Source organism: Lucilia cuprina, chromosome 4, assembly GCF_022045245.1.
Source record: "Lucilia cuprina isolate Lc7/37 chromosome 4, ASM2204524v1, whole genome shotgun sequence".
NCBI classification, from domain to species: domain Eukaryota; kingdom Metazoa; phylum Arthropoda; class Insecta; order Diptera; family Calliphoridae; genus Lucilia; species Lucilia cuprina.
Window position 1 is genome coordinate 74,629,978 of NC_060952.1, and position 22,474 is coordinate 74,652,451.

The 22,474-nt window shown below is 31.0% G+C and overlaps 3 protein-coding genes across 4 annotated transcripts in view; all 3 read left to right on the forward strand.

Moving 5' to 3' along the window:
* LOC111681174 (facilitated trehalose transporter Tret1-2 homolog) overlaps positions 1–2,075 on the forward strand; it is a 3,992-nt gene extending 1,917 nt beyond the window's left edge. Inside the window, exons 2-5 of the mRNA XM_046947907.1 lie at positions 756–886; positions 943–1,304; positions 1,361–1,773; positions 1,829–2,075. Of these exons, the coding sequence (XP_046803863.1) occupies positions 756–886; positions 943–1,304; positions 1,361–1,773; positions 1,829–2,026 (1,104 nt within the window). The 3' untranslated portion in view covers positions 2,027–2,075. The remainder of the gene's footprint in view (positions 1–755; positions 887–942; positions 1,305–1,360; positions 1,774–1,828) is intronic.
* Positions 2,076–4,074: 1,999 nt separating this feature from the next.
* Positions 4,075–5,993, forward strand: LOC111681167 (facilitated trehalose transporter Tret1-like). The gene is made up of 6 exons (XM_046949462.1): positions 4,075–4,228; positions 4,292–4,518; positions 4,580–4,710; positions 4,783–5,141; positions 5,212–5,615; positions 5,679–5,993. The coding sequence occupies exons 1-6, from the start codon at positions 4,138–4,140 to the stop codon at positions 5,874–5,876; spliced, it is 1,410 nt and encodes a 469-aa protein (XP_046805418.1). The 5' UTR covers positions 4,075–4,137; the 3' UTR covers positions 5,877–5,993.
* A 4,260-nt stretch (positions 5,994–10,253) lies between these two features.
* Positions 10,254–13,744, forward strand: LOC111681173 (facilitated trehalose transporter Tret1-like). 2 transcript variants are annotated; one of them, XM_023442897.2, is made up of 6 exons: positions 10,254–10,391; positions 10,541–10,770; positions 10,853–10,983; positions 12,525–12,886; positions 12,946–13,358; positions 13,420–13,744. In XM_023442897.2, the coding sequence occupies exons 1-6, from the start codon at positions 10,301–10,303 to the stop codon at positions 13,615–13,617; spliced, it is 1,425 nt and encodes a 474-aa protein (XP_023298665.2). In that variant the 5' UTR covers positions 10,254–10,300; the 3' UTR covers positions 13,618–13,744. The 2 variants fall into 2 exon arrangements, with proteins under 2 accessions (XP_023298665.2, XP_046805417.1); XM_046949461.1 differs by having other exon boundaries at positions 10,268–10,391; positions 10,518–10,770.
* Positions 13,745–22,474: the final 8,730 nt, after the last annotated feature.

Sequence of the window (22,474 nt, forward strand, 5' to 3'; positions counted from 1 at the left end):
GTTAGTTAGTTAGTTAGTTAGTTATTTAGTTAGTTAGTTAGTTAGTTAGTTAGTTAGTTAGTTAGTTAGTTAGTTAGTTATTTAGTTAGTTAGTTAGTTAGTTAGTTAATAAGTTAATAAGTTCTTTAATTCTCAATATCAAATCCCGAGTTAGTTAGTTAGTTAGTTAGTTAGTTAGTTAGTTAGTTAGTTAGTTAATAAGTTCTTTTGTTCTCAATATCAAATCCCGAGTTAGTTAGTTAGTTAATAAGTTCTTTAGTTCGTTAGTTCTCAATATCAAATCCCGAGACCAAACTCCCTTTTTTCCAAATCTTGTAGGACGGTGTAAATAAAAGTTATACAAACCGAGAGCATACAGTATTATATACTGCGTAATATGCGAATATGCTTCTTAACTATAAACATTTCACACTTTTGAAATAATTCTGAAAATTTTAATCCACTTGTTTACATCTTTTACAAAATGCGTATAATTTTTTGGGAACTTTTTCCCATATGAAGTGATAATAACAAATGATAATGATGTTTTTGTTAGATAAAATTTTGTTTTTCATTCTAGTCAACAAAATACTATTCGAAATTTTATTGAAATTTTTTAGTTTTAAATAAAATGAAATTTTGGCAAGTATTTTCGCATCATTAAATCGAATTGGACGAAAGTGGTGCATGTATTTATTAGTTCTACCTAATGTGGTGAATATATAATTCATAGTTTAGTTGTTTGGTTTAAATTTTATATGTATCAATCTTAATAGATCGGTTGGATTTTAATATTCTTTTCTAAAACCTACATGTATCTGTATGTGGCTAGATTTTTAACTGGCACCACTGGTGGTGGAATGTTTGTGGTGGTGCCGATTTTTATTAGTGAAATTGCTGATCCAAAGTAAGTTATGGAAATATTTACATCGGTTCAGTTATTGATATTTTCGCTTTTTTTAGTATACGTGGAGCTTTATCCTCTATGGCAATGTTGTTTTTAAGTTTTGGCATAATGTCGGGATTTGTTTTTTCATCACATCTGGATTATTATCTAAATCCCTGTATAATTATTATATTTCCCATAATATATTTGATAGCAGTAGCTCAATTTCCAGAAACACCACAATATCTCTTTAGAAAACATCATGAAGATAAGGCCCATAAAGCTTTTATGTTTTATAACAATTTACCAAAGTACAATTCTATTGAATCATCTTTAAGTGAACAAGAGGAGTTTACAGTTAATTCTCAATTTGAACAACTTAAAGAAGGTATATCTTTAAGTAATAACAAACTGGAAAAGTTAAAATTTCAAGACTTTGGTATGTAAAATTTAGATCCATTATTTACAAATTTATTATTATCTGTTATATTACAGTATGTGGCAATTCATTAGAAGCTCTTTTCACCGCTTTTGTTCTAAAGGCTTTAAATCAATTTTCCGGCAGCTTTGCTTTTCTCAACTACATGTCGGAGATATTTGCTCAGTCGGGTACAGATATTAATCCTAACACTTGCAGCATTATCATGGGTATAGCTCAGATTACGGGCACTTTTATCAGTGTAATACTAGTGGATAATTTCGGTCGTAAATTATTAATGTTAATATCCTCGGGTGGCATGGGTGTAAGTCTTTTCGGTTTAGGTTTATATATACAATTTACCACATCGGCTTTAAAATTAGAATATAATTGGTTGCCTTTGGTTATTATGACATTTATTATATTAATATCCAGCATGGGTGTAACTGGTCTAGTATTCACTATAATAGTGGAAATTTTACCCGCCAAGGTAAGATACTTTTTTTAGCTGGGTTTAAACTCTTTCATTGTACTTTATTTTCTAGATTCGATCTCCGGCTATCTCTATGTCCATGGCCTGCATGAGTTTTATGGTTTTTGTTGCCTTGAAAATATTTCCACTTTTATTGCAAACCTATAGTCTAGCCATAGTTTTATTCCTTTGTGGTGGCGTTTCCATTATAGGTTGGTTTTATATGTTGCTATTTTTAAAGGAAACTAAAGGTAAAACTTTGGATAAGTGAAGAAGACTGGTGAAGAATTTTGAATACTATGTAGAATATTAGGAATAGTTTTAAGTTGGAATTGATCAATAAATAGACTGATTTAAGAAATTGTAATATAAAACAATTTCTGTGTGCTTACTTAGTGCTTACTTAACTCACTACTACTTGATCAAATGATCAACATGAAAAAAGTTATTACCCTAATAAATACACACTAATATTCGGTATATTTTATCAAATGTTAGGCCTTAATTAAAATATAAATAATTTTAAACAAATACATTATTTTTGTACATCAAATACAATTTAAATTAAGATAATGCAATGCTATTAATGTTATCGCACAGTGGAACAATAGATACTACTATGTATAAGAAAAAAAAGCGATTATAGACAGAACAATTGATAACACCACAGTTAAGACTATAGTTCAGATTATAAACAAGTCGACGGTTCATGATATAGATACGACTATAGTTTAGATTATAGGAAATATTATATCTTAGACTATTGATAGTTCAGAATACCGACATGACTATAACCTAGAGTATAGAAGGAACTATAGTTTAGATAATATATAAGACTATTCAGACGTCTACAGTTTAGACTACCGACAATAATATATACAAGACTATAGGCATATGACACTAATAATAATACCATTGTCAAGACTTTAAACAAGAACATATACAAGACTATAGACTATCTTATGGACAATTCCGTGATTATAGATAAGATTATACCTCAGACAGTACATAATGCTATTAGGAACTATAATCTTAAATATAGCCAAGAGTATAGTTCAGGCCATAGCAAATACTATAAAAAATACAATAAACAAGACTACAGTTTAAACTATCGGTATGACTAAAGTCCAGACTGTAGTCAGACTATAGCCCAGAGTATAGTTCGTACTATAGCCCATACTATAAAGTAGTGTAAAGTCCTGACTATAGTCCAGAATATACGTAAAACTATGTATTAATACTATAGGTAAGACTATATTCCAGACAATAGTTAAGAATATAGTGTAGACTATATTCTGGGCTATAGTCTGACTATAATGTGAACTATAGTTTTATCTATAATCTGGATTATAGTCTGGACTACATATTATAGGTAAGATCCAGTCTATAGACCAGACTTCAGGTAAGAATATAGTCTAAAGTATAGGGAAGACTATAGTCCAAACTAAGTCTGATAAGATCAAAGATAGACTGTAGTCCAGACTATAGGTAAAACTATAGGAAAATCTATAATCTTACCTATAGTGTACACCATATTCTGGGCTATAGTCTGGTCTATGAACTATAGTATTATATCGATTTTAATCTTGACTATAGTCTAGACTCCAGACTTTAGGTATGACTATAGACCAGGCTGTACGTAAGACTATAGTCCAGACTATAGAACATATTATAGTTCAGACTATAGATCAGACTATAGTCTAGACTATGGCTATAAGTAAGACTATAGACTGAACCATATTCTGGGCAATAGTTTCGACTACAGTTTAAACTATAGTCTACAGTTCGACTACAGTTTAAACTATAGTCTTACTTATAATCTGGATTTTAGCCTTGACTATAGTCTAGATTCCAGACTATACACCAAACAATAGGTAAGACTATAGTCCAGATTATAGTTCAGCCTGTTATAAAAAACAACAGTTCAGCCTAAATTAAAGACTATAGTTATGTCTACAATCCAGACTATAGAGAAAACAAAACAAGAATACGAACTATTAAAAGTTATATACCGGAGTAAAGACAACAGTCAAAAGTATATACCGTACAATAGTCGAACCTATAAAAAATGATATAGTCGATACTATAAGAAAGGCTATAGTCTAAACAAAGATAAAAAAGATTTCCAAATGCTCCCTATTATCGGATAATAGTTTTTTTTAATCAAAAAATATAATTTTTACTCCACTGTACTTAGTATGATAAATCTTCATGTCTAAAGACAGACAACTAAAGATTAGTTTCTTGTAAATAATAAATGTTTTATCAAACTTTTCATTCTTTATCTTATTTTGGGAAACATTTCTTTTCTTCATTCAACTTTAAGGTCTCGATGTAAGCGGTTTTTAATTTTAAAATATTTAATTTCTTTTGTCTTCAAAAATGTTTTCAAGTGATCGAGTTATAACTAAACGACATAACAGTTCTGTGCTAAATCGAAAATATCGAAAACAATTATTGGCCACTATAGCGGGTAGGTTTAAGGCAAAACTTTAAGAAGGAAATTCAAATTTTAAATGCTTATGTATTTTTGCAGTTCAAATTTTAACATTTGCCCATGGCATAGCAATTGGTTGGACCTCACCGACACTACTCAAGTTGCAGTCCCCCGATTCACCCACAAATTTTGTAGTGTCGGTAGAGCAGGCTTCTTGGATTGGTTCACTATTCGGTTTGGGTTCACTAGTAGGAAATTTATTTGGTTTTCTTTTAAATCGCATCGGACGAAAATGGTGCTTGTATTTAATGTCTTTGCCCTATATAGTAAATAAAAATTTTTAAACTGATATTATAATAGAATTAATTTATAACTTTTTTTCTATAGATAGCCTGGATTTTGATATTTTTCTCGAAAACTTATTTATATCTGTATGTGGCCAGATTTCTTATAGGCATAACTGATGGCGGAATATTTCTGGTTATACCGATTTTCATTAGTGAAATAGCCGATGCAAGGTAAATGGATTTTACATTAATAAAATCGTTGCAATAACTATTGTTTTCTTTTTATTTCTCTAAAATTTCCAGTTTACGTGGAACTTTATCGTCCTTGGTAATGTTATTCTTAAGTTTTGGCATTATGGTGGGATTTGTGTTCTCATCACTTCTGGATTATTATCTAAATTCTTGTATCATAATTACATTTCCAATTTTGTATTTAGTGGCCTTAACAAAATTTCCCGAAACACCACAATTTCTATTAAGAAAACAAAAAATTGAAAAAGCTCATAAGGCTTTTAAATTTTATAAGAATTTAACAAAACCCAAGAATATTGAGGCCACTAAAGTCGAGCAACAGGAACTTAATGTAGATGGTGAATTTCAAGAACTCAAATTAAATATTTTAACAAATAATATCGAGGAAAAATTATCATTTAAGGATTTTGGTAAGTCCAAAATTATGCATTTATATATATATTTTCGATATTATGACAGCTTTATTTCATTTCATTCCAGTCAGTGTTGAGGCCTTAAAAACATTTTTTACCGCTTTTATGTTGCTGGCCTTAAGTCAATTTTCTGGCTGTTTGGCTTTTCTCTTCTATATGTCGGATATATTTGCTCATGCTGGTACCGATATTCATCCCAATACCTGCACCATTCTCACAGGTATAGCACAAATTATAGGAGCTTTTTCCACTGTTATATTGGTAGATCGTTTTGGTCGTAAACCTCTAATGTTGGTATCATCGGGTGGCATGGCTATAGGCCTTTTGACTTTTGGTTTCTATATACAATTTACCACTGCAGAACTGAAGTTAACATATAATTGGTTCCCTATTGTTATTATGACATTTGTAATTTTATTGGTCAATGTAGCGGTGACTGGTCTTTTAATAGTGGAAATATTTCCCTCTAAGGTAGGGCTATTCCATTATATGAATAACATTAATAATTGATTTGTTTAAAATTTTGTTTCTTAGATACGTGCCCCTGCCACCACTGTATGCTGTTTTGCCACTAGTTTAATGATTTTTGCGGCCTTGAAAATATTTCCTCTAATACTGCAAAATTATGGACTAGCCACGCTTTTATACGTTTGTGGAGGTGTTTCGGTTATTGGTGGTTTATATATCTTGCTATTTCTAAAAGAAACGAAAGGCACTTCAATGGATAGATGAAAATATATGGAGAGATGATTTCAATAGACTGAAGTACTAGCATGTTACTTTTTAACATATTTAACACTTATGTGGCTTATCTCTATTTTCTTATTAAACTAAATATATAATTTGTATCTGAAAGTAAAATGTGTTATCTTTAACTGATTATAATCAAGTACTACGTATTATATGGGATATACAAAATCTTTCAAGCATAAACAGATTTTTATGCTGGTATTAAATTATAGTACTAGAAAATTAAGTAAAAAAGTAAAGAACTGGTTATAACTGACTCGGATCCAAATTTTTTAAATTATTTATTTGCAAAATGTTAGCCACTAAACGACTCTTAGTTTTTTGGAGGTAGCAACAATGCTTGGGAAGATTTGTATGGCTTCCTTCAACAAACATAGAGACAGACATAGCAAATCGGTTCGCCATTTATAAGGATCCAGAAGTCAAGAAGTAAAGTCTTTACAATTTAAGCGCTAGACATTTAGGCTGATACCCAACTAGCAAACAAAGTGACTAACTAACTAACTTACTAACCAAATAACTAACTAACTAACTAATTAACTAACTAACTAACTAACTAACTAACTAACTAACTAACTAACTAACTAAATAGCTGACTATACAGGAGCAGCAAAAAAATTTAAATTACAATTAGAAACACAAAAGTATTATACGATCCGAAACTTTTCTAACAAATTTTACGACATTCCACCCGTATACGTAATGTTTACAATTTAAGGATTGAATTAAAATATTTGGTTTTTGAAATGAATATTTGATAATAGTTTTTTCTTAAGCCATATTCCATATTGGTAGACTGGTGCTTTCGGGGTACTCGTGCTGGCTGTGGTTTTGAACCCGAAATCGCGGAAAGAGAATGTTGGTCAAAAGACTAATACTATCGGAGTGAGTGGAGAGAACCACATAATCTAGTACTACGAGTGGCCCGTTGTCCGCAGACTTGTCCTCGATGGTCAGATGATTGTAATTTTTTCGGGCTGTAGTTTAAACACAAATTCGCGGGAAGAGTGAGTTGAGGTTAAAAGACTGATGCTCGGTGAAATTTATATTTCGCGATAAATTCGATGCTGTTGCCGAATGACAACAGATACTCCGTAGATGAGTGAATGTGGGACTAAGCGTTGGAAATGAGTTGGTGTTTAATATACATGGTACAGAATAAATGTAGGGTTATACGGGTTTTGACAGCCCGTATGCCTGGAGTGAGTCTGTCGGATTTGTTCTCTATAAGTGTATTGGATGATTAAGAAGTGCGCTGGGTTTACTAGATGATGGACGATGATTGCTCATTAAAGTAGTACCATTGAATTTTCTTATATTAGTGCTAGGTTAAATCGTAGACAGATATTGTTCATTTTCAATACCAAGCAAACAAAATATTTCTTCAAAATTTCAACTCTCTAGCTCGAACTATCGCATTTTCTATAGACGGTTAGATTATTTTATAATCTAACTAGCATACCCTGAGTGCTAGTTAGATTATAAATAAACTACTTTTTGAAATTTTATAAAAGTTGGCTCAATGAGTTTGAATAAAATTAAATTTCCCGTTTTTCCCCTTTTTGGTACTTTTTTACCCAGTGAAATAGCAAAAATTTTATTACAATAAATACTACAGAGTTAGTCCGTAATTTAATATGAATAATTCAATAAACTGTAAAAAATTTCTTAATGTGCTAAAAAAGTACCATAAATACAGTTTTGTCCTTTTTACACCCAAAAAGGACTGAATTTTAAAAAAGTACGAAACAGGTTGTTACACATTTTTACCCCTTAAAAGTACGAATTTCAAAAAAGTACCAGACCCATCTGCTCATTTTAAGAGTAGATACAGGTGCATTTAAAATTTTTCTTGTATCACTAATATTATGTAAGATATTTAAGAAAACCTGTTTTACACGTTTTTTCCCTTTTTACCCGTAAAGGTGCAAATTTCCAAAAATCCCTCCTTAGTGGATCTACATAACCAAAAACACATCTACTGTCAAAATTTCATGATTCTAGGTTCAGCCATTTGGGCTGTGCGATGATGAATCAGTCAGTCAGTAACGCTACTCTTTTATATATATAGATAAGGACCCAATATTTCGATGTGTTACAAACGTAATGACAAATACAACACGTCCCGATATTTTTTGATGGTGGGTATAAAACATGTTAAGTACTTGATGAAATTTTGAAATCTACTGAGACATTTAAAATAAGTTGAGATTGAAGTAGGTTAATGACTTATAAGTGCATTAATGTAAGCAAACCCCGTTTTTTACCCCTATCTTAAGATTTTGGAGTTGTTTGCAAGTTTTATTTATGTATTATTAAATTATTCGAATACAAATTTGTATCCTTTATTCGTTCGAATAATCGACTAATTTTTAAAATTTAGTCGACTATTCGAATAAAAAAATATTGCAAATTTTATTTTCGAATAATTTTAAACGCGAGTAATTGACAACCCTAGTATCTAGGTGATGTTTCTGACTTAATAGAGGCATCCCATTTGCGTGGTTGTAAACGGAAGTTTGTTTTGCATCTTGGATATTAAGCTAGGCTGATGACTAGAATATATCAGCAAAACTCTTGTACATGGACCGGCAGGACCATAAATAAAAATTGCATATAAGAAGCACAAAGGAACAGTGATGAATCGACTAAAAAACTCTCAATGTGGTTGTAAAAGTACCACCGTTAAGTAAGGCTAAAAACGGCAGCTGTTCACGCAAAGTCTTTTGACTTCTCTCACTGCTACGGAACATGACTATAAGCTGACAGCTCTTGACACTATATTCTATGAAATATAAAACTGTTGTCTAAACAGATCATCTAAATACAAATTCACAGAGACATCACTACGCGCTCAAAACGCTAAGTCCATGAAATGGGACAACGATTAATAGAAGACCTATAAGAGCTATTTGACATTATTGTAGATCGTCTCAATGCCTATATTGGCACAGTATTTAGATCGCATATAGCCGCTTGTGATTGCATCACAATGGTGTCTGTATGAGTCTTCGAGATCGTCTAACCTAACCGAACGATATACTTTATTTTATATATACCCTACTTCACCTTATTGTATACCAATCGACTCACTTTCTGAGTCGATTTTATATCCGTCCTTCTGCTAGTCTGACTGTCTGTTTATCTATATGTATGTGTATCGATATAAACCTTGTATGCATGCTACAGGTTACAATGATGCTGGGCACATATTTTTTTAAACTAAAGAAGATAACTGTCGGAAATGGTTAGAAACGGTCCATTATTTCACACAGCCCCCATACAACTGTAACCCCGGATAGGGCTTTTGAGCAAATAAATATTGTAAATGTTTTTGTATCTCTCCAAAAAATTGCTGAACTTAGTTTTTTTATAAATTTGAATGTTTCTGCCAATATTTGTAATGATCAGACACCCCGAATTTATTTAAAAAATACTTAACTACTTTAAGAAGCAAAATGTCTAAAAAGAATCCACTTTTAGATTACCTTAAGGACTTAATTCTGTGATTACCTACGATTAAGTTATTAAACAAGATAACAATATTACAACAACACCACAAAAAAGTTAATAACTTTTAAGTTTGCAACATCATCAATTGAAAATAATTGTGGGAACATTAAAATAACTACTTCATACTGCCACTTACACTGCACTTAAAAAGGCAAACAACACAAAAATTGTTTTGAAAAAAAAAATAAAAACATTAAATTACAATTTCAATTAAATTCTTATTGTTATTTTTCTTAAGTAAAACAAATTTTGATTATCTCGAAAATGAGGTGTTTGACATGTTGAAGATGTTTTTCACAACTCAATAATTTTCTTAGATCCACAAGGTAGTAGTTTGTGTATTGAGGTAGACGATTATGATGGTGATAATGAGTGTGACTGGTATCTGTGTGTGTGTGAGTGTGTGAGTGTGTACTTGCCAAGGCGTTGAAAATATTGTACTAGTACATGTTTAATAAATTAATTTATGTATTTTTAATCTCATTTTTTACAGCTTTTAGAAGGTGTGTTATATTTTTTGGAAACAGTACAACAATTTAAAGATTAAGATTACAATGATGCTACCACCACTAGATAACTAAGAGATAATGTGCACGTACCTCAAACTAATAATTATTGTGAAGGATGTTTTCATTTATTTTTTCAATAAAAAGAAAAAAATAATTTTATTTAAATGTTGTTTTTTATCTAATCTTAAGTAATTTTTATTTAAAACATAAAAGTATTACTTTATTAAAAGTAAAATTAATTAAATAAAAATATACACATACAAACATATATGAAGTGTCACTGTCAAGTGCGAATAAATTAAGAAATTTAGCATCATTCAACGACTAAATGTGAATGTTGACGGTTCGGTAATTGTAAACGTTTGGAAAATTGTAGGATAAAATATGGTTTCAAGTCCACAAAATGTTATTGCACAGCGTAGTAGTTCGGTGCTGAATCATAGATATCGATATCAGTTACTGGCTGCCATAACAAGTGAGTCACAAATATTGGAATAATGGAAGGATTTTTTTTAAGATTTACCGATATTTCCCATCTTTGTAATTTCTTTTTTATAATAAATCAAAATCGAAAATCTAAAACCCTACTCATCTTTATCAGCCTGTTCCCCAAACTCTTTTTAGTTCAAATGTTAACCTTTGCCCATGGCATAGCAACTGGTTGGATCTCACCCACCCTACACATACTACAATCGGAAAATTCACCCACAAATTTTGTTGTCTCCGTTGAACAAGCCTCCTGGATTGGTTCGCTATTCGGTTTGGGCTCTTTGTCGGGAAATATAATATTTGGTTTACTCTTAAATCGTATAGGACGAAAATGGTGCATGTATTTAATTGCTTTGCCATTTGTGGTGAGTTAAAATGATTAAAAGATCTTAAAACTTGTAAACTTTAAATTAATTTGAAACCTTTTTGTATACTATCTATATATAGAGTGCCTGGATCTTAATATACTTCTCGAAAACTTATATTTATCTATATGTGGCCAGATTTTTAAGTGGCATGACGGGTGGTGGTAATTATGTGGTTGTACCGATATTTATTAGTGAAATTGCTGATCCAAGGTAAGTAAGAGAATATCTGCATATAGAACAAGTTAAACTCTCGAGTATTTAGAATACACTCTCCTCACGATATAGTAAATAAATCAACTGTCACTGTGTTAATGGACATAGTGAAATTTTTTGATGTGTAATAACTTCAAGGTATATTTAGTTCCTCATAGTACCTACAGACTTTATGAAACTACACAATATTGACTTGAGTCAAACATAGGTCGGTTCTTTAAGATATTTTAAATCAATATGGTCATTTATTAAAGTTATGTCCTTTTCTATTTTGGATTTTACGAAATATAAAATGTTTTCAGTCAGTTATTCCCGATTTTTTGATACCCTATACCTGATATGACAATGTGATCAATTGTGGATTAACATAAATTTAGTTATATCTGTTAAACGTATTGAATTATAAAAGACACATTAATCTAAAACAAGTATGAAAGTATAGTCGGACATAACCGATCACAAGATACCCTATATCAGTCAGTATGTCAAAATTTTGAATTATAAAAAATATATAGCATTTGATTTTTTATTTAACTTTATTCCAGAATATTTTTACTTATTTTTAACAAAAAATAGATTTTTTCAAGAGTGCTAATAGGGGAGTAAGGGTAAATATGAGCCGATCCTTATAAAAATAAGTTTTGTCGATTTTTGTTGCGTAATAGATCATTTAAATTAATTATAAGCCAAAGGCCCTATCCAGGGGTACGGTTGTATAGGGGCTAGTCGAAATAATGTACCGATTTTAACCATTTTCAAACGGACGGACAGACAGAGCTAAGAAAACATTTGTTAGTAAGTTAGTTAGTTAGTTAGTTAGGTAGTATAGTTAGTTAGTTAGTTAGTTAGTTAGTTAGTTAGTTAGTTAGTTAGTTAGTTAGTAAGTAAGTTAGTTAGTTAGTTAGTTAGTTAGTTAGTTAGTTAGTTAGTTAGTTAGTAAGTAAGTTAGTTAGTTAGTTAGTTAGTTAGTTAGTTAGTTAGTTAGTTAGTTAGTTAGTTAGTTAGTTAGTTAGTTAGTTAGTTAGTTAGTTAGTTAGTTTGTTAGTTAGTTAGTTAGTTAGTTAGTTAGTTAGTTAGTTAGTTAGTTAGTTAGTTAGTTAGTTAGTTAGTTAGTTAGTTAGTTAGTTAGTTAGTTAGTTAGTTAGTTAGTTAGTTAGTTAGTTAGTTAGTTAGTTAGTTAGTTAGTTACTTAGTTAGTTTGTTAGTTAGTTAGTTAGTTAGTTAGCTAGTAAGTAAGTTAGTTAGTCAAAAATTCGGTACCCAAAATAATATACCCAGTCTCCAAAAGATTAGAAAACTAATCACTAACTTACCGGAGGCCAGAGGGGAGGTAGTATATCATTATTCTCTTAACTTAATAAGGCCTTATGGTAATGTTTTCCAACATTAGTCACCTTAATTCTATTTAATTTAATAAAATTCTTAGAACAAGATAAACTTACTGAAAACATTTTTTTACAACTTAGTAACTGAATACTTTCATTTTTTGATCCGAAACAGTTTTTTCTCAAAATCCTCTAATTTGTTTATATTTTCAGCATACGTGGGGCCTTATCATCAATGGCGATGTTATTTTTAAGCTTTGGCATTATGACGGGTTTTGTGTTTTCGTCACAGTTAGATTATTATCTAAATCCCTGTATTATTCTCATATTCCCCGCCATATATTTAATAGCTGTCACACAGTTTCCGGAAACACCACAATTTTTACTGCGAAAACAAAAAATAGATAAGGCACTTGAATCTTTCAAATTTTATAAGAATATACCCAAACAGCAGAATATTGAGGCAACAACAGCCAAACAGCAGGAGGTAGAAGAGAATTCTGAATTTGAGGAACTAAAGCAAAATGTTCTGTCTAGTAATGGTCAAACACAGAAATTGGAATTTAAAGATTTTGGTAAGTTTTCAAACTTAATTATTCTGTAATAGAATTTTTATTGATTATTATTTCTACAGTTTGCAAAGATTCCCTTAAGGCCTTTTTCACGGCCTTTATGTTAATGGCCTTAAATCAGTTTTCGGGGGCTTTTGCTTTCTTCAACTATATGTCGGATATATTTGCCCAAACCGGTACCGATATTCATCCCAATACCTGTACTATTGTCATGGGTGTGGCTCAAATAACGGGCACCTGTTTCACCATGATTTTGGTCGATCGTTTTGGTCGTAAAATGTTAATGCTCGTGTCATCCGGTGGCATGGCTGTGGGTCTTATAAGTTTTGGTTTTTACATCAAATACACTTCTGCTGAACTAAAGCTGCAATACAATTGGTTACCTTTAGTTATCATGATCTGTATTATATTAATTGCCAGTATTGGTGTTATAGCTTTATTATTTACTGTTATCGTCGAAATTTTACCCACTAAGGTAGGTGTTGCTTTTGATTTTACGTTCTCAAGTGGTGTTTATATTTAATTTTTTTTTACAGATACGTGCCCCTGCCACTTCTATGTGTATGGCCTCTTTGAGTTCTATGGTTTTTGTGGCCTTGAAAATATTTCCAGTTTTAATGCAAAATTACGGTTTAGCCACTGTTCTATTCTCCTGTGGAGGCGTCTGTGTGGTGGGTTGGTTTTATCTTCTTTTCTGTCTGAAAGAAACTAAAGGCAAATCTATGGATAAATAGTGGATTTTTTTAAGAGAACAGACTTCAAATATTTTTAATAACTTGCGACATTTATCGTTTAAACGAATGACTAGATTATTAATTTTATGTTTTTATACTATTTTTAATGTTACTCAAATAAAGACTTTTAAAATGTGTATTTTTTTATTACAGAGGTTACATGTGTTTATATATGTATGTATATATAAGGTCATTGGAGGCTAGTACTTACCACGCTTGCTTACAAATAGGGAGTTAAATAAGTCATTATATCAAATAAGCAGTTATAATAATAACCAATAGACCACTTAAAAGTAATGCATATAGTAGTCATTAAAAGTTAAATTGTAGATTAAATTTAAGTTATAACCAATGATTTACTGGGTTAATATAATTTTTGCGATTTTTTTTTAATTATACAAAATTTTCAACCTCGCCATATGTTCTTATAAGTATATGCACTAAAGTTTATTTCAAACTGATTATAAAAACTTCTAATCTTTTAATTATCATTAAAATGATTTAAATTGTTTCAACAATAACCATATCCTCTTATTGTAATTGTTATTTTGATTTGTATCTCAGAATGACTAAAACGTGTAATCCCTCGATAACAGCGATAATCTCAATTTACGATACATAAACGAAATAATGCCATTATATTTATATACCCACTATCAAAAAAGATGGGCCCTATAATGATTTTGTCAATCCGTTTGTAACAAATCCAAAAGTTATGCTCAGAGTTTTAAATATATATGTACATTCTGGAATCTTTTTAAATTCTACGACGATTGATTGTAAGAAAAAGATCTCACGTTTGGTACAAGATAATGTCAATGTTCTCAATGTAAGCAACTGCCTTTTTTACGGTGAGCTTGAAACGGTCCTCCACTCGCCCCATGTGACAATTCAATGCACATAGTTCTGCCGGTCCATTCACATTCGCCTTGCTCAAGTAGGTACACGAACTATCTAATTTCTTGCCATAGCAGTCCCATTGCGAAAGGATAGGAAGCATGGGATTGATCTGAATGCATAACCGAACAAGGAAAAAGCAATCACTAGTCTAAAGTCAATAAACAGGACGACTTCAACTTCATGTGAAATCAATTTTTCGTTGATAATTGGTAAGAATTTCCAAAGTCAATCGACCAGTTGAGTGATAGGCCTTAACTATAAGTCGTGTAAAATGTATTAAAATACATCCTCTTGAGGTGGCAAAAACAGCGAGAACTTCTCGAAAGAAAGAGGTATACTACATCAGTACCAGTCTTCTATTGGGAAGATAAGTCTTTTCCGATCCTTCACAGCTTACAACAGTTCCATTCTCGGACAATAAAGAACGATGTATGTAATGACAGACATGTTGAAAAATACCAAAATGAATACTCAGCAATCTCTACTGGAGCCCGACTATGCGAAGTGTAAAAGATACTCAATAGGAATCCAGCATAAGTTCCAGTGACATTTGTTGAGATATTCGAGACATACATATATATGGCATTTTGATATCAGTACTTTGACCAAGTATTGATTTAGGGTATTAAAGCTAGTAATTTAGTTAGTTAGTTTGTTAGTTAGTCAGTTAGTTAGTTAGTTAGTTAGTTAGTTAGTTAGTTAGTTAGTTAGTTAGTTAGTTAGTTAGTTAGTTAGTTAGTTAGTTTGTTAGTTAGTTAGTTAGTTAGTTAGTTAGGTAGTTAGTTTTTTATTTAGTTTGTTTGTTAGTTTGTTTGTTAGTTAGTTAGTTAGTTAGTTAGTTAGTTAGTTAGTTAGTTAGTTAGTTAGTTAGTTAGTTAGTTAGTTAGTTAGTTAGTTAGTTAGTTAGTTAGTTAGGTAGTTAGTTAGTTAGTTAGTTAGTTAGTTAGTTAGTTAGTTAGTTAGTTAAACATAACCTACATATATTAGTAATGCAAGAAATCGAACATTCTTAGTTTAGCAAATGGAATCACAACTATACTTCTATTGTACCTCCATATAAGTAATATTAGAAATCACATCTAGGATCTCATATAAAATATTTTCTGCATTTAAAGGGTTAATCGTTATTAGCACCGACATAAAACATTTAACAATAAAGTCTAAAAATTACACACGATTATTTTCAATGTTCGAAAGGTAAATCCATCAAAATAATTGTGCCCCCTTTGACGAACATAAGAAATTTTGTTAACTCTATAGACAAACACAACACATCATCAATATTTACTAGAAAAGATACGATCAATCCTTCAATCGATTATGTCTTTATTAAAGAAAAACTAACCACCAGCACTAAAACCTAAAATACAAATTTATTTTCTGGATACAAAAGATTTTATTTTCAAATTTACTTGAGAAGAAGATAATATATATTGAAAATAAACAATTATTATACCCTACACAACTATAGTGGGTAGGGTATTATGCGTTTGTACTGATGGTTTTACTACCCAAAAATATTGGTCAATAACCATTTTAAAAGCTAATCTATATCTCTGTGAGTCCATGTAAAGCTTGTTTGTGCACTTGTGTTAAATGTTCTAATATCTCAACAGAAAATCTAAAAAACTTCGTTTTATACAAGTTTTTGCAAAGATCGTGTCACATTTGACTCTAGCCCCCATACAAATTAAAAATATTCCGGAATTAAGGCAAAAAACTTCTTATTTAAAAAGTTATCCAAATTTGCTACATACTCACTTTTGTAGGGTATCATACGGTCGGTCATACTTGTTTTTATTTGAATTGTAGCTTATATATTTGGAGAAGATGATCTGGTACTCGTATCATAAATCCAGAAGACATGATTAAATGTATGAATACACAAGGTAGCAACAAACATTGTTGCTATTGTTATCAAATACAATAAAAGCAACAATAAAGTAAGAGTTCATAAGGTCAGGTGGTAAGACAGCAGTCGACAACAACAATGCGAATTTGCTAAAACATAAATTTGCAATGTTTACTGTAGTTAGTTGAGTCGGATGGAAAATTGTTTGAAATCGTGTTGAATTTATGTAACGTTTTTTATGTTTAAACAATTTTTGTGAATTATTTATTTTTTGCTCTAAACTTAAATCAATTGTTTGGTCCTCTTTTATAGGTTTGTTAACAGGAAAGAAGGAGGATTTGTCAACAGGGAAGCTACCTTATTTTATATTTTTTTAATTTGGTTTTATCTTGTAGATAGACAGTTTCTGCCAAGTCATCGTTTAATGGGATTCCTTCCCTATTTGATGTATATGCATTTGGTATTATGAATTTGTCGTTGGATGTCATTTAAATTATGTTTGTTTTGTTAAATATTTATAAGTCTAAAAATAGTAAAACTAATTATTAATTAACAATAATTGAGTAAATATATAAGTATTAGTATAATTATCTGCAAATCTAAAAGTCAAGGAAATAATTTTGAAATTTTTATATAAATGCTGCTTAAAATATCGAGAAGAAATTTTAAATAATTCCAATATATAGTTGAATTGTTAATAAATTATCCAAGACTGGGTTAATGTTTTCTTATTCTACTTCGGTTTGCACGATATTATATAAATCATATGATGATTTATACAGATACCACCTGCCAGATACCACCTACCAACATCGGCGTAAAACTTAAAAGTGACCATTTAATATCGAAATCTGAGTTGGTATATTCAACGTTTTAAAACTGAAACGTTCTAAATGTAAGAATTTATAAACTTCGAGAGCTTAATACTAAGTTCACACGGACTTCTGAATTCAAAACAGTTTCACGTCACATTCCTAATTCGTTTTGACAGTTCAACGCCATGTTGGTTTTTTATTATGCGAATTTTAACCTTCAAGTCCTTTTCTGAGCGAAGTTTTTCAAATGTTTGTTGATATACTAGAAAATTTAACATAATTATCACCTCAAAGGTCCTATTCGTTTATATGAGGGTTGGGTAAAATAATAAGTGCATTTGGACAAACGTATATGCTTCTTCTGTATAAGTGGCGCCATGTGTACTCCTTCAACCTAGGCTCGGGAAACGCATACCACTTTAACAACAAACAGATGATTAAGCTGCGAGATGTCCTAGGGTATACTGCGAAAAATGTATTTCGCAGTAAGTATATCCCAGGGCATTTTTTTCCCATTGTCATGACTTACCATGGTTAATAGCCTCCTTGAAACCCTAACCGAGTATAGATTTAGACCTGTCTATACTATGCAGACGATATCGTAACACTTTTAAATGTAGAAGGTCTGAGGAGGATTTGAATATGGCCTTGAGCTGTGCTCAACCGAGAGTCCTCAATGTTAATTTGGGGAAGACTAAAATCTGTGTTTTCCTGGGCAAGAAGATACCGGTGATTGAAATAAATTGAAAATATTAGGGCGTTATCATGTGATATATTGAAATCTAAGACCGTTTTGGATTGTAAATAAGCTTTAATTAAATACTCTCCCAAATTTAAGGTTTATGTGTACTAGGCCACTCGGAAGTCATCAGCAATCGGAAAGGGCGAATGAAATTGCTTTAAATGATAGAGAGTTGAATGTTGTTAACCTGATGAACGCAAAACCATTCAAGGTAACTTAAACTGAATTAATACTATGGGTGAAAGAATCCCAAAGGGCCTCTTGGAATAATGAAACGCTGGGCAGAATCAGAAAGATTTTATGGGGAAGCCATGATGAGAGCAAGACGAGAAATTGCTACAAAATGCACAAGTCTGAGGTTAGTAGGTTAGATCTGCTAAATTCTGTAAAGCTTGCGGGTCGGTGAAACTCTGGAGAACTTTCTTTGTTACTTTCAGGCATTTGTCGAAATTAGCTCCATGTATCTTGAAAGTGATGTTATTCTAAAAATAACATTCTTCTCTAACACCGATTGGGAAATTTTTAGGAATTACGCTCATGAAAGTGAGTTTCTGAATATTACAAAATAATAATTCAGCGAAAAAAAAGCGGCCTATAGTAGCCTAGGTGTATTTCTTTTGATTTGATATACATCCTGCCATCAACCTTACCTAATCATTTCAATAGGCTTCATCTGTGAGCCACAAGCAGAGTATGAACCAAATTTGAAAATTCTTTGGATTTGATGTACATATTTACGTCCTGCTTTCAAACTTGTTTTTTTAGCTAACTAACTAACTAACTAACTAACTAACTAACTAACTAACTAACTAACTAACTAACTAACTAACTAACTAACAATCTAACTAACTAATAGAGCAGAAAACTTTTAAAGTAGAAAACGTATATTGAGAAATTTCGTATAAATCCGCTATAAGTAAACCTTCAGAATTTTTGACGAACTCTATTCCAGGGCAAACTACCAAACTGTAAAATTTTGACACAAATTTCGCAATTTTCCACGTAACAAATTAACTGACATACAAACATAATTTAAGTGTCAAAAACAACATGACCAGATCTTAATTTTATCTTTAACATGACAATAATCTCAATACATAATTAGTATGCAAAATCAATATGTCTTGAAAAATTTAAATCAATTTGTTTGACGTTTTCCTGTCATTATTAACAGTATTATCTATCAATAATTTGTAGTTCCCATAATTTGCGAAAATAGAAAAAAAAACTTCCAAATTAGATAAACAAAGATTCATTCATTCATAAAACAAAATCAATGTGTATTATAATTATTTCACCTTTTATTATTACTTTTTGTCTTGTATTTAAATTTTTTAAACGTGATAAATTTGTTTTCTTGAAGTTTTGGTTTTAGCATAAAAAAAAAAAAAAAAAATACAACTCTATTAGTTGATACGACTTGTCTGTCTTATTAAATCACCGTCTAGTCACTAGTGTATCTTTCACCGCAATCACACAGTCGGACGGTCAATAGATGCATCATGATTTAACAATTTTTAACTATTATTCGAAGTCAATCACAAAATCAAAATCAAAAAAAACAAGTTGGAGTTAACAAATACATAGAGAAAGAAATTGTAAGGATTGGTCGGCCATTTGTGTGACTGAGTTTTAGACGGCTAATGGAAGGAATGAATCGTGTCACAGACTCAAAAATTATGATTATTGTTTTCCTGTATTGTAAGGCATTTGCCAAGTGATTTTTATTTTTAAACAAAGTATTTGAATGTAAAGTCTGTTATTTGTTATTGCAAAATAATAATTTTAAATAAAAGAAATAACGTTCGTTAAGAATAACCTTATTATCGGATGTGTAATCTAAGAAGATTATAACGGTTTTGTTTTTTTTTTTCAAAATATGTGACAAAAGAATAACGTTAGCATCCTCTAATTACGAAATTAAATTTGTATAAAATAAACAAATAAATAAAAAAGACGTAATTAAATAAAATTCTCACGTTGAAAAATAAAATTTCAGAATAAAACAATAAATTTAATAGAATCCCACCAGCTGTGTGTGTTTTTTTTTTTTTGGCAAAATGTTTAAAACAATAGACTTTTAATTCTAAATAAATTGTTTTATTTAAAAGTCAATTTAAACTTGAATTGCAATTAATTTTACTTTAAGTTTCTTCTTAACCTAAAAGAACTCTAATTATTTTGCATTAAAAAAAAGGTTAAAATGACATTGATTTTTTTTTTAATTTCAAAATTCTTTAAATTTAAAACAAGTTTACAAGTTATCGTTAATTATGTTTTATTACAACCATAATAACATTTCAATAAATTTATATTAACAAAATATTTATAAAAAACTTTAAAATTATACATTAAATAGAAAAACAATAAAAAAGTGTCCATAAAACCGCCATGAATTCATTATCTAACAGATGCAAACCAAAAAAAAAAAAAAAAAAATAAATAGACACAAAGAAAATTTCATTCAAAGATTGTGGTACTGATTTGCATAAAATCCAACAAATTGTTAAACTGAATATACAAAGATAAAAAGACTTAAATCAACATGGATGATGATATTTGCCAACAATAAAAATAATTGCAACTGACAACAAATCTACAAAAATTAAAATGAAAAAAACAACAACAACAAAATCCGACCAACTAAAGCCACTTGAAAGAAATTCTCATGAGTAAGCGAGCTATGGAGCAGTGGAATTCAAAGTAAAAAAGGTGTGATAATCGGTAATAGCAAACATAATGATGAACAAAAGAAACATTTCGGCTTAAGTCGGTTTTAGCGACATTTTCAGAGTTAGAAAATCTTTAGTAAGCGAAGCCGCTGCTGGATATATCATAAAGATGTACGATATAACTATCAGGAAATAGGTATTTCGCGGTATACCACAGGATGGCATTTTGTCACCTTTACTCTGGGTTATCACGATTAATAGCCTCCTAAGGATCCTAACCGAGAAAGGACCTAGACCTGTCTGCTATACAGATGATGTTGTAATACTGTTAAAGAAAAAGGATCCAAATTACTTATGTAGAAGAGCTGAGGAGGCTCTGAATACGGTCTTAAGCTGGGCTCAACCGAGAGTCCTCAAAAACGGATATCTCTCTTTTCAAAACGGAAATTTGTCTTTTCACAAGAAAGACAAAAATTTCTACGTATACCACGTATACGTATACCTTGATTCCTGGGCAAGAAAATACCAATGACAGACACAGTTAAATACTTAGGTGTAATACTCGACCCAAAATTAAAATGAAGACATCACATAGAGGATAGGATCAACTAAGCACATCGGTGCTGGGCGATATGTTGGAGAACTACAGGCATCAAATGGGGTCTTAGTCCTACTATGACACATTGGCATTATAAAAGTGTAATTAGACCAATTTAAGCTTATGCTTCAATAATCTGGTAGACTGCTTTAGACAAAGAGTGCAATATCAAACTACTAAAGGGAGTTTAGCGTACATGCTGCTTGGGTATAAGTGGAGCCATGTGTACTACTTCAACCAAGGCTCTGGAAACGTTCCTAGATATTCCACCCATTGAAACATATTTAAGATATGAAGCTTTACTTACTTTAGGTGAACTGGCCAAAAGCGGTTATAGGACACGTCATCAGTGTATACTGGAGACATTGAAAAGTTATACAGAATCATCGGATGTGCCTGATTGAATACCAGACACAGAATATTTCGGAAACTTTGAAGCGCTGATCCCAGATAGAATAACTTGGTCAAGCGGAACATTAGAGTAAATACCAGTGGGAATCCGTTGTTACACGGATAGTTCTAAATTGGGGAATAAAGTGGGTCTGGGATTCTATATTGAAGATCCAGAAGCAGAAATATACCACCGTTTACCAAATTATAACACAAGCTTCCAGGCAGAAATACGAGCAATAACGGAATGTCTAAATTGGATTAGAATAAATATTGCGCCCACAGCGCTTAATATATTTACCGACAACCAGAAGGCAATTAGGGCGATATCAGGAGATAGAATCAAATCTAAGACCGTATTGGATTGTAAGAAAGCTTTAACTGAATACTCTTTCAGAGGTAAGGTTCACATCATATGGGTACCATCCCATTCGGGAGTAGTCGGTAACGAAAGAGCGAATGTAATAGATTTAAAGAAAAGGGAGCTCGAGGCAGTTAACCTGAAAAACGCAAAACGTAACAAAAGCTGAACTAAAACAAGTAAGAGTGTTATATTCGGCCATGCCGAATCTTATATACCCACCATCAAATCATTCATGTTTATGTAGAATTTTACTGATGTACTTACATTTTTGGGTCAGTAATAAGTCTTAAAGTCATTTTCAGAAGGGGACCTTGGTAAGGTCAATTATAAATCCATTTTCATTAAATTTATGAAAATGATTTTATTTCCTATAAAACTTTTTTATGTTGAATTTTATTGCTTTATATAAGTATATTTTATGAGCAGATATGTTATGAGCAGATATGAGCATACATCTCTTAGCGATAAAGTTATTTTCTGAAGGGGGCATTTTAATAGGGATAGGAGAAAACGTGAACCGATAT

Excerpts from the sequence above, each read along its gene's own strand:
- LOC111681167 (XM_046949462.1), top strand. The coding sequence starts at position 4,138 with ATGTTTTCAAGTGATCGAGTTATAACTAAACGACATAACAGTTCTGTG. Across the intron at positions 4,229-4,291 it reads ATTATTGGCCACTATAGCGG|TTCAAATTTTAACATTTGCC; the intron begins GTAGGTTTAAGG and ends GTATTTTTGCAG. Across the intron at positions 5,142-5,211 it reads ATTATCATTTAAGGATTTTG|TCAGTGTTGAGGCCTTAAAA; the intron begins GTAAGTCCAAAA and ends ATTTCATTCCAG.
- LOC111681173 (XM_023442897.2), top strand. The coding sequence starts at position 10,301 with ATGGTTTCAAGTCCACAAAATGTTATTGCACAGCGTAGTAGTTCGGTG. Across the intron at positions 10,771-10,852 it reads TAATTGCTTTGCCATTTGTG|AGTGCCTGGATCTTAATATA; the intron begins GTGAGTTAAAAT and ends ATCTATATATAG. Across the intron at positions 10,984-12,524 it reads AGTGAAATTGCTGATCCAAG|CATACGTGGGGCCTTATCAT; the intron begins GTAAGTAAGAGA and ends TTATATTTTCAG.